This window comes from Gadus morhua, chromosome 7 (assembly GCF_902167405.1).
Source record: "Gadus morhua chromosome 7, gadMor3.0, whole genome shotgun sequence".
NCBI classification, from domain to species: Eukaryota; Metazoa; Chordata; class Actinopteri; order Gadiformes; family Gadidae; genus Gadus; species Gadus morhua.
Genome location: NC_044054.1, coordinates 1,232,100 through 1,247,606, shown reverse-complemented (window position 1 = coordinate 1,247,606; position 15,507 = coordinate 1,232,100). Strand labels below are relative to the sequence as shown.

The 15,507-nt window shown below is 42.9% G+C and overlaps 1 protein-coding gene across 1 annotated transcript; it reads left to right on the top strand.

Annotated features, from left to right (window-relative positions):
• The first annotated feature begins 869 nt into the window (after nt 1-869).
• Nucleotides 870-14,624, top strand: LOC115546781 (NLR family CARD domain-containing protein 3-like). The gene is made up of 4 exons (XM_030360537.1): nt 870-911; nt 3,684-3,962; nt 12,110-13,895; nt 14,369-14,624. Exons 1-4 carry the CDS (start codon nt 875-877, stop codon nt 14,607-14,609), a joined length of 2,343 nt encoding a protein of 780 aa, XP_030216397.1. The 5' UTR covers nt 870-874; the 3' UTR covers nt 14,610-14,624.
• The last annotated feature ends 883 nt before the right edge of the window (nt 14,625-15,507 follow it).

The window sequence follows — 15,507 nt, the reverse complement described above, 5'->3', positions numbered from 1 at the left end:
TCCCTCCGAGAGAAGGCTCGGCTAGAGCGGTTCCCCGGCTATTTATCCTATGGAGCAGTTCACTCGCCGTGTGCCTAAGCTTTCGTTAGTCTCTCCATCGCCTTGCTCACTCCCGGAGTAACAACATTTACACCCTCTCCATCATCCAACATATGTTTTACTTTGTAACTGTTTCTACTTCCAGGCGCGGAGTGATATGCAAACTTCCACAAAATGATCGGGCCTCATAGCAGTTATGTATACGCTCATTATACAACAGTTAGGAACCATTCAGATCGCTGGATTTAGGCCCCCCGTTGTATAATATATATTGTATAATGTAATCTATAATATCGCGGCCAAAAACTGTGTGCGCCTTGGGACGATGTTATGAATTATGGACTGCGTTGGGTTCTCGGACTTCTCTGGTACTTCCACAACAAGTAAAGTCTTGTAGTGATGAGGGTTATCTCTGAAAAATAATGTACTGTGTCGGACGCGGGCGCTGGTCGGCTCTGATGCCTGAACAGCGAGGGTCGGTGGCGGGTTTTGCGATTGCGAGCGAGACGTCTCCGGGGCTGGATATGTTATTCAGGAGCGGAGGAGTCAACTAAAATCTTCACAGTGGATGATGTGCTTTCAAAATAAGACTGTAGGGTCAGTGGTTCCCAACCCCTAGACAGGTTTGAAAATGAGGAGTGCTTGTAGTTTTTAAGTGCCCCCCCCCCTCTTAGACTTCCTGCTTTAAATGACGCAAAAATCGTGCTTTTTTACCTTTTTGGTGTGTGTGTGTGTGTGTGTGTGTGTGTGTGTGTGTGCGTGTGTTCTCCACAGACACCAGGAGAGGTCAAAGGTTACCAGTGCTCAGTCTGTACAGCATCAAACAGAGCTGGAGATGAACCAGGAGGAACTGGCCGACACACTGTGGGGCGGTAAGGGACTCTTAATTTGAAGACAGAGGTGTCGTGTTCTTTTTGAAAACTTCATCGAATCAGGATCACTTTTAACTCACCTGTTCTCCCCTGTTCTGGGTCGTGCTCCCTCTTAGATACTGGCTATGATGTTGAGCGCCCGACCCCGACCTCTTCGTATGTGTGATGGTGCTGCCATCTTGTGGCTTTGTGTGGTTCTTACAGTTTATATGCTTGGTCCGGCTGCCTTGTGACTATGTGCGGATATTACAGCTCGTTATTATATGTGCTGATTTGCGTCACAGAGGAGACAATTATTTTGAAGGGCAGAAGAGGCTCTTACTTTGAAGACAGGTGTTTCGGCAGCCTGACCTACCTTCTTTCAAGGCGCCGCGCGAGCCCAGGCGAGGGGGTATTTCAGACGTACGATCCAGTTCAGTCAAACAAAATCTATCGAAAATAGGAGCTCTTGTCCTTCTAATTATAACAAAAAATATATTATCCTAAGGTGTATGCGAGTTTCAGTGTAAATACAAACGAAAATGTTATATTCAAGCGTGTGTCTTTGTATATAATTCGTATCGGCTATTCTTATTCGTGTTCGTATTCGCGTTTGTATTCGTGATTGTATCAGGCCCCCAGGAGCAGTACATACTTCCGCAATCCACCAGTGCTCAGAGGCCAAGCCTGGTATTGCAGCTGTTTAAGCGGGCTGTGGACGGGGGTCCGTCATTTCATGTGGCCCAGAAGTAGATATCGCCGTCCACTCCAATACAAGTGGGGAACAGGATTGTGTCTCCGCAAAAAATGTCTGGATATCAATCAAAGGCTCATAATTATATTTCTACCATGTTCTAAACAATTTTTTTTCTTTTCAAAACGCCTCCTCAAGCGTTTTATTAGCAGTTTATGTATTTCTTTTTTGCTGGGTGGGCAGCTGAAAGGAGTCGTACTGAAACAAATGGCTCCTTGCTATCGACCTATTTTGAAGTGCACGGCTCCATTAACTTCCGAATTAAATTAAATTCGGCATTAAATTCATTATTAACTTCCATTAACTCCATTAACTTCCAAAGTCTGAGATTTGTCCTTTTACTTAACAATGGCGTTACTACACACTCATGTGTAGTAGTCCAGTAGGTGGCAGTATATGGGGAAAAACTATGATCCGCCACTAAACAAGAAGAAGAAGAAGAAGTCACGGACTAGGCCACGTGTCTTGGCCCCATAACGCGGAAGCAAATCGCTCCTGTATGTTACCCTGCGCCACTGAGCAGTTTGTATAGGAATGAATGGGCGGCCATTTTCCAGTCCGTGGTCCATCCTTTATTATGTCCATGGATTGTATTCGTGTTTGTATTTGTGTTCTTGTTCTTGTCACGTTGCGTCCTGCTACGCGGTCCAATGCCGCCATCTAGTGGCTATGGGACGCTGGTGGGCCTCCTTCTCCCGCACCTGGACATAATTATCCATAATGATCGTCGCTACTTCAGCCGGGGATTTCCTATCAGCCGGCGCCAGTTCGTCGCTACGTCTTTATATATTCTCCGGTCGCCGAACCCCTGCCTGCCTGACTACCCGCCTGCCGTCGCCCCCTTGCTTGCCTGTTATCGAACTCCTGCCTGCCTGACTCTCCTGCCGGTTCCTGATCCCTGCCTGTCTGACTCTCCTTCTGGTTCCTGATCCCCGCCTGTCTGACTCTCCTGCCGGTTCCTGATCCCCGCCTGTCTGACTCTCCTGCCGGTCCCTAATCCCCGCCTGTCTGACTCTCCTGCCGGTTCCTGATCCCCGCCTGTCTGACTCTCCTTCTGGTTCCTGATCCCTGCCTGTCTGACTCTCCTGCCGGTTCCTGATCCCCGCCTGTCTGACTCTCCTGCCGGTTCCTGATCCCTGCCTGTCTGACTACCCCGCTGGTTCCTGATCCCTGCTTTTCTGACTACCTGCTTGTTACCGGACCCCTGCCTGCCCAACTACTCGCCTGTCTACGGAATAAAACCCCTTTCCTTTATTCCGTCTCCGTCTCCCTGTGTCCAGCATTTGGGTCCCCTCGTCTGTTCCGTGAAAGTTCTTGTTTATATTCTTGTTTGTATTCGTGGTCAAAAAGCGAAATGGCTCCCGACTGTGTATGGTGTTCTCCTAATGCGGCCCCCTAATGGGCCTCACATCCTGTTTACCTATATTGAGGCCATCTGATCCTCTATAGCGCTGGTGCGCTTCTCCGCATTAGTTACTCTGCTTAAGGTGGCCCGTGTTTCTTTTTTCAGTCAGTTGATCAATTCGTTCAGTTCATCAAAACTCTGTTTAAACGATTCTCTAATGCCAGTGACCTCCGTGATCATGTGGACAGCCCAGCCTTGTGTGTCTTTGTCTGCCATGATTTGTTTGGTAGCTCGCCAACTGGTATCACGCTGCTTTACAGTTGGTCTACTCTCGTTGCGATTTCCAACAACTGACATTAACGCGTCTTTATCTTAGGCACCTTTTCCGTTACTTTGAAGTGTGTTTACAAATATTAAGAGCAACAATAAAGGTGTTAAGGTCTATCACTTGCAGAGGAAGTTACCGTGCCACGCCTCGTAGTCACGTGACCTCGAGTTGAATTACTGATCTGAATTAGTAACAAGATTTAAATGAACTTTCAAGGTTGTTCGTTTTAAGGACATTTGTGAGTTGTGAGTGAACAAGTTGGTGCAACAAACGGTTTTATCTTTACCCCAATAAAGATGAGTTTAATGAATCCAGTATCGTGTTTGCTCATTGTCATTTCATATTGCCTTTTGATTTCTCTTCCAGGGGAGCTTCGAAGGATCCGTTCTGAATTTGTGAAGGGAGTTTCAGGCCCAGTTATCAAAGGTCTCGTGGATGACCTTTGGCAGCAGAAGGTGTTTAGTACTGAGGAACAGGACTACGTGATTGAGGACCAGAAGGGCAAAGCAGACCAAGCACGTCGTCTGATCGACATGGTGATGGGGAAAGGGGAGAGAGCAAGTCAAGCGATGATTGATAGTATGAAGAAGAGGGACCAACACTTATGCTACACCCTGGGTCTGATCTCTTCTCTTGCTGGTGTGGGTGAGTTGTTCTATCTACTTTTTAAAGAAACGGTCTCTGCCAGCTTTGTTTTGACAAGAGGGGAGCTTCTTTGTCCTTTAATCCACTGGGATCCAATGATTCATTATCATCCACTCGGGATTGCATTTGCGTAGAATACAACTTACCTTTTTTGAGAGGTAGGGGGTTTACTTAGTGCTGCTGTATTCCTTGGCTCAATGGTGTTATTGCTAGCTTGACAGGATCGCTTTTATAGTTTGGTAACCCTCACCTTAACCCCTCACACCCTTTTCTAAAGGGGTAAAACTAAATCTTTATTTTTGTTGAGTGGTACATCGTCAGAGGGTGGAACTTGACCTCCCTGTGTGTGGATGGTCTTAGTCTTTTTATAAAACCCGCTCTGCAGGGCGGGATCTGTCTGATGAGGGAAAGAATAAATATTACACTGATTGGCCCAAAGGTAGCGCTATAGCAACAGTCCAAAAATGCAAACTTTGAAGAAACATATCTAATAACCCCTTTGACTTAGAGTCATGATCGTTTTTTAACACATGCATATCCTCATGGTGAACAAATATGCCTCAAGAACCTATGACTAAATTCCTTAAGGATCTTAGGTTTTTTCATTAACTTAATGCCAAAAGGCAAGGTTAACTTAAACCAATCCTCATCAAACTTGATGTAGTCAAAGGAACATGGGTCGGGCAGCAGAGGAGCACCTTCAGCAGAAGATTCCTCTCACCCAGATGCACCACAGAGCGCCACAGGAAATCATTCCTGCCTGTGGCCATTCAACTTTACAACGCCTCCCTTAGAATGTCAGACACCCCCCCCTCCCTCTCTGCAATCTCTGACCTCAAACAAGGACTATAATTCTTGCACCTTTTGCACAATACTGTACAATACTTTTTGTACAGTGCAGTGTTAATTTTGTCAGCTATTTTAGATTTAGTCTCAGTCTTAGTCTTTTGACGAAAATGCTTAGTATATTTAGTCACATTTTAGTCATTGTTTTCCTTTGTAGTTTTAGTCTAGTTTTAGTAGACGAAAAGTCCTTACATTTTAGTCAACTTTAAGTCATTAGTTTTAGTCAAAATGTTTTCTCTTTTTAAACTAGTTAAATTAGGCTAACCCTATATAGGCTATATGGACACCTGCTAAGTTGTACCACTCAAATAGAGTACTAAAGTGAAAACGTTACGTTGTCCTGGCAACCGGATTTTCAGTTCTAAACAACTGAATGAGAGATGGCGTTCTCCATTGCTTCCATGGGTTGTTTCTTTCAAAATTTAAATAAATCAATTTCAAGAGGTGAAAATCACTACCAATCGAAAAATGTCGAGGCGTTCATGTATTCCCCTGGGGTATTAAAAGGAAAAGTTTGTAAACGTTAGTTTAGTTTAGTTTATTTTTTAATATGAAGACAATCTATTCTCAATATTACTTACATCATTGGTAAAGCAAATTCACAAATCAATTCGCAAAAAGATTGATCCTTTTCTATAAAAGGTTTGTGTGGCATAGGATTTCCCCTTGTTAATTTGGTTTGTGTAGAACCGAAAATCTGTTGCTCTCGAAACGTGACGTCACACTTTAGTACTCTTGTCTGTTCAGCCTTCAAAACGATAGCTGGTAAATTGTGAAAAATGCATTAAACTGTAATCAGAAAACGCGGTTATATGCTATAAACCCAAAATTATCTGTGGAATAAAAGCTGGGAAGAATTTCAATTCATGTTGCATAACGTTAGCTCATAGCTGAGTGGACCATACCTCCCGTTGCCAAGTCGTAGCTAAGGTCCGTCCTATTTACTGGAGGAGTGAACAGTTGCATAAGAACCTTACGGGAGTGTACTGATTGGAAAATATCGTGCATTTTGAATGTCCAAATAGCACACCACTAACATTTTCGTCCTGTCTCGAAATGACATTTCGTCATTGTTTTTATTATCACAGATCTATTTTTAGCTCGTCAACGGCTCGTCTTAGTCACGGAAAAAAGGTTGTTGACGAAAAATTTTCATCATATTTTTCGGTAACGAAAGGTACAGTGCTGTCTTTTATGTATGTATGTATGTGTATATATAAGTGGTGGGCATAGATTATTTTTTTTAATCTAGATTAATCTAGAAAAAAATTGCAAACGGCAAAAAATCTGTTTGTTCACCTTGACAGCGGCCAATTATAATGGGCAATGGTGATTTATCAAATATAATTCACCGCCGGAAGTTGTGAAATGCCCATGCAAGTGAACGGAGCATAAACAAAAATAATTGACAGCTGAATGTTGGGAAGGCCCATACAAGTGAATGGAGCAGTCTACAGCATTGAGAGGAGCCGTGTAATAATCCATAATAATGTAAGGTTTAGAAGTTAAATATTTGAAAGTTGTAGAATAAATTAATATAATTTATATTGGAGTTAATTTGCTAGAAATGTACTTAAAATTTTTAGTCAGTTAATCATTTACATATTTATGCTGCACAATTATTACATATTTACATATTTACCTCAGTCTAAGGGTGCACTCACACTAGGCCATCTGGCCGTGGCCGTTGGCCGTTTTCACACCTAACCGTGCTCAAATGGCCCCATTGTTCTCTGGCATGCACTCACACTGGGCCATCTGGCCGTGGCCGTCGCAACTGTGGCCTGTCCACGGTAGGCTCTTGTACATACGTCATCACGTCGTAAGTAACACGTCATCACCAAGCGTCCGCTGTTAGGACCATAATAAAGTCTGCCGCCAGTCAGAGTTTTAAAAACAATGGACAACAACACAGAGAACTAAGTACGCACTTTGCTGAGTCTGTTGCTTATTTGGATATACGTTTACCGTTTAATGGGAAAGAAGGCTCGTCGCCGTTATTATGTCCGTGGTCGTCGCATGGACTATACGTCATCCAGCTCAGGTTGCGTAGCCGTGCGTGTGCGCCTGTCGGCTCATTAGCGTCTGTACCGTAGCGGCCCGGACCGTAGCAGCACACCTCTCCCAAGTGGCAAAGTTGGCCTGGCCTGGCCAGACTGGCCACACTCACACTGGCAAATTTGAGCACGGTTAGGTGTGAAAACGGCCACGGCCACGGCCAGGTGGCCTAGTGTGAGTGCACCCTAAATTCTAGCTTCTGATTGGTTAGTTCAGTCACGTGATGGGTCCGAACAAGGAAGTGTTTGAAAATAGATTAACGGCGATATTTTTTTTATCGCGCGATAAAAGTTTTGCGTTAACGCAGCCGTTAACGCCGATAACGGCCCACCACTAGTATATATATATATATATATATATATATATATATATATATATATATATAGTCCTTAAATTTATGTTATTTGTATTTTTTTATTTCTTAGGTTGTATCTTTTATCTTTTATGTATGTATATGTAGTTATATTATGTGTATATATATATTATATTTTATATTAGATTTTATTCTTAATTTGTGTATGTATATCTGGAGTTCGTGACAAAAATGAATTTCCCCCTGGGATTATGTATTTATCTATCCATCTATCTATTGGGAGCGGTAAAACAGGTAACTGAAAATGCAACCTCTCCAAATTGTACCCAGATCGGGCGATAGGGGGAGCTATATCAATTAACTGAAAATGCAGAATTTGAATGGACATATTATCTGACATTTTTCTTCTACAGTCATGAAATCTTGTAATCAATTGTACCTCCTCATGTTGAGCAAGTGTGCTTAGGAAACCCAGAACCTGTAACAAAATGGCGGCTGGACGTCAAAATTAGCCCAATCAATGATAGGTGACTAAAGGCGGGGTTAACTTGAGTCAATCATCACCGAACTTGGTGTATTTAAAGAAGCATAGGTCAAGGTTAATCAGGCTAAATTTCACAAAAAAGGACTGTAGGGGGCCCTAAAGTGAAATTTTGTTTGCCCATCAACAGATCAAAGCTGATGCTATTCAAGCGTTGTCAACCGTATGCAAACAAAACCGGTATTAATTGTGTTTGTCAGGGTCTTAATGGTCTGCGTCATGGTTGGGCTGGACGATATACCGTTAGTAAAATTTATACCAGTATATTTTTGAAAATCGCCATACCAGTATATTATATATTATTTTGATGTTGCCTTGCGAGCGCTATTTTATAAGGCCGAAAGCTGCTCTCTGAGCCTACAAGCCATGTTCAGCTGCTCAATCCCGCCCTTATATGTACGTAGTGTTCTCCCACCCACGTTACGCATCACAACAAACTTTGAACAAAAACATGGCGGACACAGTGGTAGAGAGTACGGAACCCGTAAAGGGACATGGAGTAAAATGTTTTTAATGTTTCTCGTGAGCACGAGAAAGTATCTGGTGCTCACGAGAAAGTATCTGGGGCGCACGAGACAGTATCTTACGCATATCGCTGTGTGTGTGTGTGTGTGTGTGTGTGTGTGTGTGTGTGTGTGTGTGTGTGTGTGTGTGTGTGTGTGTGTGTGTGTGTATGTGTGTGTGTGTGTGTGTGTGCATGGACCAGGGGACGTGTCCCCACCAATGTCAAATGACGACTGAAATATTCGCCACCAACATTCAGGTTGAAGCGAAAAAAAAGCGCCTCATGCGGTACACAAGGGGTTACATTCCCACTTCGGTACCGCCTCCCAACATACGTCTACCTTTTTACACTGCCCAGCCGGTTCGGTCGCAGCTTCTCGTATGGAAAGTTCCTCTGCGTCTTTCTCGTCTATCGCACTGTCTCACCCCGTCTTCGTTTAATGCGCCTGCATCACCTTCTCTCCAATGATGGTCCGCAGCTTGCGCTTTTCCCTGTCTCATCTGGTTATCTCTTGCTTGATACATCCTGTACAATCCAGATAACCCAACAGACACACGCACGCACGCACGCACGCACGCACAACCAGGTCACTATTCAGTGCATGAATTTGAAGACAATTGTGAAATAGCAATTATAAAAACAAAAATAGTAGGCTATACAATAATATTGCATAGACTTCAATAGAATGAACACATGCTTCTCCAGCTAGAACTACTCATGTTGATATTGCTGCGTTGTCTCTGTCTAGACAACGCAGCAACACCTCAAGCCTTATTTTCCCGATAATGACCGGTGTTCTATACATTATCCCTTACATGTCTGTTGTTAAAGCACAGCTGTGCTTTGTTGAGCAAAAAACTAAAAACTAAACCTAAATAAATGGTTGATGGTGAATAATTGTAGCTTGGAGTTAAAACTACACATTTTACCAGTTTTGTTCAAAATTTAGTTATAATATCGTATATCGCCATTCGAACAAAAAACATTGAGATATGAGTTTTGGTCCATCTCGCCCAGCCCAACGTCAGGGTCTTTAGGGTGCTTGTACATCTCTCCGTGGCAACCGCCCTTATCACCGCCTCGCTGCCGGAGGGTTCAGCGCGGCGGTGTGAAGGGCAAGGCGTTTTCAAAACACCAACTGCGCTATCCACTAGGGCAGTGGTTCCCAAACTGTGTGCCGCGGCACACTGGTGTGCCGTGAGGCAAGTCCAAGTGTGCCGTGGGATTGTGTGACAACCATAGCCTACTGCAATATAGTATACAACTATACAAAAATAATTATTTGAATTTACTATATACTACTTTGAATGCACTCATTCCATAATACAGAGGCAAACTCTTTATCTAAAAACTATTTAAAAAATCCTCAAAGAGGATCCCACATTTCGCTGTTCACGCAGTTGCGCAGGTGGGAATTTAATTTAGACTGTGACACATCAAAGGCAGTAGGTCAACACAACATTAAAACATATCCAAGAGGGAAAATGGAGCGCTTTCTCGTGCTTACCACCAGTGCAGAGACTGCCGAGTCCGACAACCCACCGAAAGAAAAGCGGCAGCTGATCCCGCTGGCATCAGCGGCACAGCTGATCCCGCTGGCATCAGCTGCGCCACAGGCAGCCAGTGAGCGCGCTATATATGCGGAACACCTTCAGACCTTAAAAGAGAGGTTTGAGCGCTATTTTCCACGTGTGGCGGACATCGAGGACAATGACCGAGACCCATTCAACCAGGAGTCCGAGTCCTCAACCGAGAAGCTCACTATGATGGAGAGAGAGGAGAGCGCAGAGCTCCGTGCACGCTGAAACTGAAATTTAGTGAGCTCACACTCGATCAGTTTTGGTTGGTTTGTGCATCAGAATATCCAACCATCTCCCACCACGCTATCGACCAACTTCTTCATTTCCCCACCACCTACCTGTGTGAGTTGGCGTTCTCCACTCTTGTTTACATGAAGAACAAGACCAGGTCACGGCTCTCTGTTGAGCAGGACTTGCGAGTGGCCCTCTCCTCCGTGCCACCAAGGATTAAAAAAATCTGTGCGCCCCGACAGGCACATGTGTCCCACTGATTTGTTAGTAGGCAGAATATTTACAAAAAAAGCCTGATTCTAAATGTTAGTTATAATTTCTGGGTCAGATTCAGGACCATGCAGCTTTCTCATGGACAGTTCTCTGCTGCATTTCTGTTTCCTTTGCCTCACCTGTCTGGTTGAAATGGGTGTGTTTGATTAAGCCCAATTTGATAAAGTTTAAATATTTTTGTGAAGTATTTTGTTAATAAATAGTTCATGAGTAGAATAGTTGTCTTTGTCACATCTTATTTGGCATTAGTAAATAATTATAAACTTAACAGATAAACAGATGATATTAGTGATAACACGTGTTATAAGGCTATTTTGCACAATAGGTGTGCCTTGACATTTTAATTTGTCCTTTGGTGTGCCTTGGGCACAAAAAGTTTGGGAACCACTGCACTAGGGCACGCTAGGGCACAATTACTGACAAAAGTCAGTTGCGCAACTGCTTAATCGATCTGTAAGATAGCACCATGTATCATTTGCGCGAAAACACGCCTCCGCTTTTCGACAACACACCTCTAAGGGCGCAAGTTTAGTGGAGAGAATTTGCTGTGGGGGGATATCAGCTTAGCGCTGGGTGCAAACTAGCAACGATACATGCGTTGGTGTACAAAGTAAATTGCGCTGGGTGAAAGATAGGGCCCAATGTGAGACTTATGCATTTCAAACTTCAATGTGGAGACAATTTTTCCACTGGGGTTAAATGGTTTGATCCAGATATTTAGGTTTATAGTTGGGGTATTAGGTTAAATGGTTTGATCCAGATGTGTAGGGTTTAAGTGGGGGTATCAGGTTAAACGGTTTGATCCAGATATGTAGGGTTATTTCCGTGTATCAGGTTAAACGGTTTGATCCAGATATGTAGGGTTATTTCCGTGTATCAAGTTAAATGGTTTGATCCAGATATGTAGGTTATAGTGGGGGTATCACCTCGTTACCATGGGTTCTTGAGCTCTGAGCAGCATTGGTGCTAGGGCTCTCAGCCCCGTGGGTGCTAGGGCTCTCAGCACCGTGGGTGCTAGGGCTCTCAGCACCGTGGGTGCTAGGGCTCTCAGCACCGTGGGTGCTAGGGCTCTGAACTGAAATGAAAGAGACACCCTGACAACATCCAAATCTCTCCTCAAAACACATGTTCCCACTGGCCTGCTTGTTGTAATGACCCCCTACCGTGGGTTCCCCTCGTGTCCCCGTTGTGCTGCTGTTCTTACCCCCTCCTACCTGGGTCTCCTCAGTGTTCTTACCCCCTCCTACCTGGGTCTCATCACTGTTCTTACCCCCTCATACCTGGTTCTCCTCACTGTTCTTACCCCCTTCTACTTGGGTCTTATGTCTTGTTTTGATCATGCTGTTGGCGATGCAGCTCTTGCTGCTTTTGACTCTAGATTTTTGGTGTTTTATGAATTGTAAGGTGACCTTGGGTGTTAAGAAAAGCGCCTTGAAATAAAATGTTATTCAATTTAATTATTATTAATAATATTAAACATAAACTGCAGATAAACAGCAGAATAACTCAGTGGAAGAGATGCAACACTATCTTGTTATATCAGCATGTCATCTTAAACCGATTCACTATCATTATAACTACCATTAGACCAATCATTATTGCAGTGGAAAAAAGGAAATAGTCATGAACATTTTGAATCTGTGACATGCAGTCTTTGTCACGACCAGCTTCCACCACAAATAACCACAAGTTATGAAGCAACTAAATATCATCAAGTTGATAATTCAACAGGAAACATTGACATGTTCCCAGTGATGCCACCATCCACTAACTGATGTCTTCTGTTGTTTTCTCATTTAGAATCTGCTGCTGTCGAGTGCCAACAAAAAATCAAGTCTAATTTAAAGATTAAGTTATGTTGTGTGTTCGAGGGAATCGCTAAAGCAGGACATCCACAACCTCTGAATGACATCTATACAGAGCTCTTCATCACTGAGAGAGGCAGTGGAGAGGTCAACAAGGAACATGAGGTCACACTGATTGAAAAAGCTTCCAGGACACCCTTCAAGGAGCAAACACCAATCAGATGTGGAGACATCTTTAAACCCTTACCTGGACAAGATATATCAAACAGGAACATTTTGACAACTGGAGTGGCCGGCATTGGTAAAACCATCTTAACACAAAAGTTCACTCTGGACTGGGCTGAAGGCAACGCCAACCAAGACATAGACTTCACGTTTCTCTTAATTTTCAGAAAGCTGAATTTACTAACAAAGAAAGTGTTTAGCTTAGTGGAACTTATTCATCACTTCTTTAATGAGACAAAAAGTGCAGGAATTTTCAGAGACGACCGGTTCCAAGTTGTCTTCATTTTAGATGGTCTAGATGAGTTTCGTATTCCTCTGGACTTCGAGGGCACCCCGATCTTGACTGATGTCACAAAGTCCACCACGGTGGACGTGCTGCTGACGAACCTCATCAGGGGCGAACTGCTTCCCTCTGCTCGCATCTGGATAACCACACGCCCTGCGGCAGCCAATCAGATCCCTGATGACTGTGTTCACCTTGTGACAGAGGTGAGAGGGTTCACCAACAAACAGAAGGAGGAGTACTTCAGGAAGAGATTCAGAGACAAGGCACTGGCCAGCAAAATCATCTCCGACGTCAAGAAATCACGAAGTCTCCACATCATGTGTCACATCCCCGTCTTCTGTTGGATCATTGCTACAGTTCTGGAGAACAGCTTCAAAACAACCCAGAAAGTAGAAGAGACGCCCAAGACCTTGACTCAGATGTACAGCCACTTCCTGAGGGTTCAGTCCAAACAGGCGGACAGGAAGTATCGTTCGATAGATGAAATTGATCCACAGTGGAGTTCAGAGAGCAAGGATATCATTTTTAAACTGGGAGAACTGGCTTTTATCCAGCTGCTGAAAGGCAACCTGATCTTCTACGAGGCAGACCTGGCAGACTGTGGCATCGACATCAAAGCAGCCTCAGTGTACTCAGGAGTGTTCACCCAGATCTTTAAAGAGGACTGTGTTCTGTACCAGGACAAGGTGTTCTGCTTTGTCCATCTGAGCCTCCAGGAGTTTCTGGCTGCCCTTTATGTCTTTCTGTCCTTCATCAACGATGGTGTCAATCTGCTTTCAGAAGAACCACCCACCTCTGGGGAAGATAAACTCCTCCTCCTCTGCCAGAGTGCTGTGGACAAGGCCTTACAGGGTGAGAACGGACACCTGGACTTGTTCCTCCGCTTCCTCCTGGGCCTCTCTCTGGAGACCAATCAGATTGTCCTACGAGGTCTGCTGGGACAGACAGGAACTAGCTCACTGACCAATACAAAAACAGTGTCTTACATCAAGGAGAAGATAGGTGGATATCTCTCTCCAGAGAGAAGCATCAACCTGTTCCACTGTCTGAATGAGCTGAATGACCGTTCTCTAGTGAAGGAGATCGAACATTACCTGACATCAGGAAGTCTCTCCGGAGAATCTCTCTATCCTGCTCAGTGGTCAGCTCTGGTCTTCATCTTACTGACATCAGAAGAGGAGCTGGACGTGTTTGACCTGAATAAATACTCTGCTTCAGAGGAGGGTCTTCTGAGGCTGCTGCCAGTGGTCAAAGCCTCCCAAACATCTCTGTAGGTTCAGTCGTAACAGGAATTAAAATACACACTACACAATATACATAAAACTAAAATATAAGGTTAAAATAATATGCAAAAGATCCCTGTAAATTCATAACATGTTTTACTGTTCTACTCACAACAGAATAAAGTAAAGTTAAGTTATAGAATAATATACAAAACATCTCTGTGGGTGTCCTATTGACGTGTATTACAGTACACATAAGAGAATATTCAGAACAATAGAACATAGATGTAGTTTTCATTTACATTACAATTTACAATTAGGGCATTTACATCGTTTAATAAACACATTTAAAAACATTTTCAATCTCAACTAAAGAACTATTTCACATTGAATATATAATAAACTTTTATACACCTAATTATTTAGTATTTTTTGCTAAACTAATTAAATTCCTTCATTATTGAGTAACTTAGAGGTTTAGGTTATTTTACAGTTCCTAACATGTTTATTTTGTGTGAAGGCTCAATGCCTGTCATCTGTCAAGGAGATGCTGTGAAGCTCTGGCCTCAGTTCTCAGCTCCAACTCCTCTAGTCTGAGAGAGCTGGACCTGAGTACCAATGATCTGAAGGATTCAGGAGTGAAGCTGCTCTCTGCTGGACTGGGGAGTCCACACTGTACACTGGAAACTCTCAGGTCAGTTGTAATCAATGTGCAGATACACCACAATCCATATCAGAGAACAGATATATTACTCAGCTGATAACTCAGTGTGGTAATGTGGTGACCACATTAATGACTTTGGTATCATAGAAATGTTACATCTTGTTGTTGAGGTGGATATAGTTATAGATCCATATGCTTGCAAATTTTTAATTATAAAAACAAACATGAACACAAATTATAACGATAGTGTCTCCCGCGTACGGGACGGTGATGGTTGAGAGTCCGAAATGTACACTGGACACTCTCAGGTCAGTTTTACCCAATGGTAACCCACAATAACACCAAAAGGTTCAATATCAGAAGACATTTAACAGATTTACATCCACGAAGGTTAGGTCATAAATACATTGTTTTCATTAGAATAACTCAACATATTTATATTTTTGTTGGCATGACAGTTTAGGTACACATTATATTCTTAGTTTGTTAATGATGGTATAATGTGTATAGGGATGCACCGATATGAAAATTTTGACCGATACCGATATTAAAATTGCTGTTACGGCCGATAACCGATTACGATATTGATATTGGTATAATAACAAGTTTCTATGAGGATTTTGTATACTGAAGAACATGTAAACACTATGAATATGAAAAAGTTATTTCTTTCTTTATTTTCCAAAACTTCAAAATACATTGTTCCTTCAATAAGTTGCAGGGCATCCATAACAAACACAAGTTACTAACAGTGTTAGTTTTAGGCTACTTTTACAACTTGCATCTATGAAAAAGTTTGGATCATAAATCACAATAACGATCACAAATAAAAATATCTTGACAAGGTTTTATAACTTAAATCAAATTTGCCAATATTCATGGAAACCAGACACTTGTCTAATAAATTAAAAAAAAAAAATCAAGTTTAAGTCAATTTCAACTCAAATCTGTGGCTGAATCCGAATACTCATACTTGACTGCTATATAGTATGCAT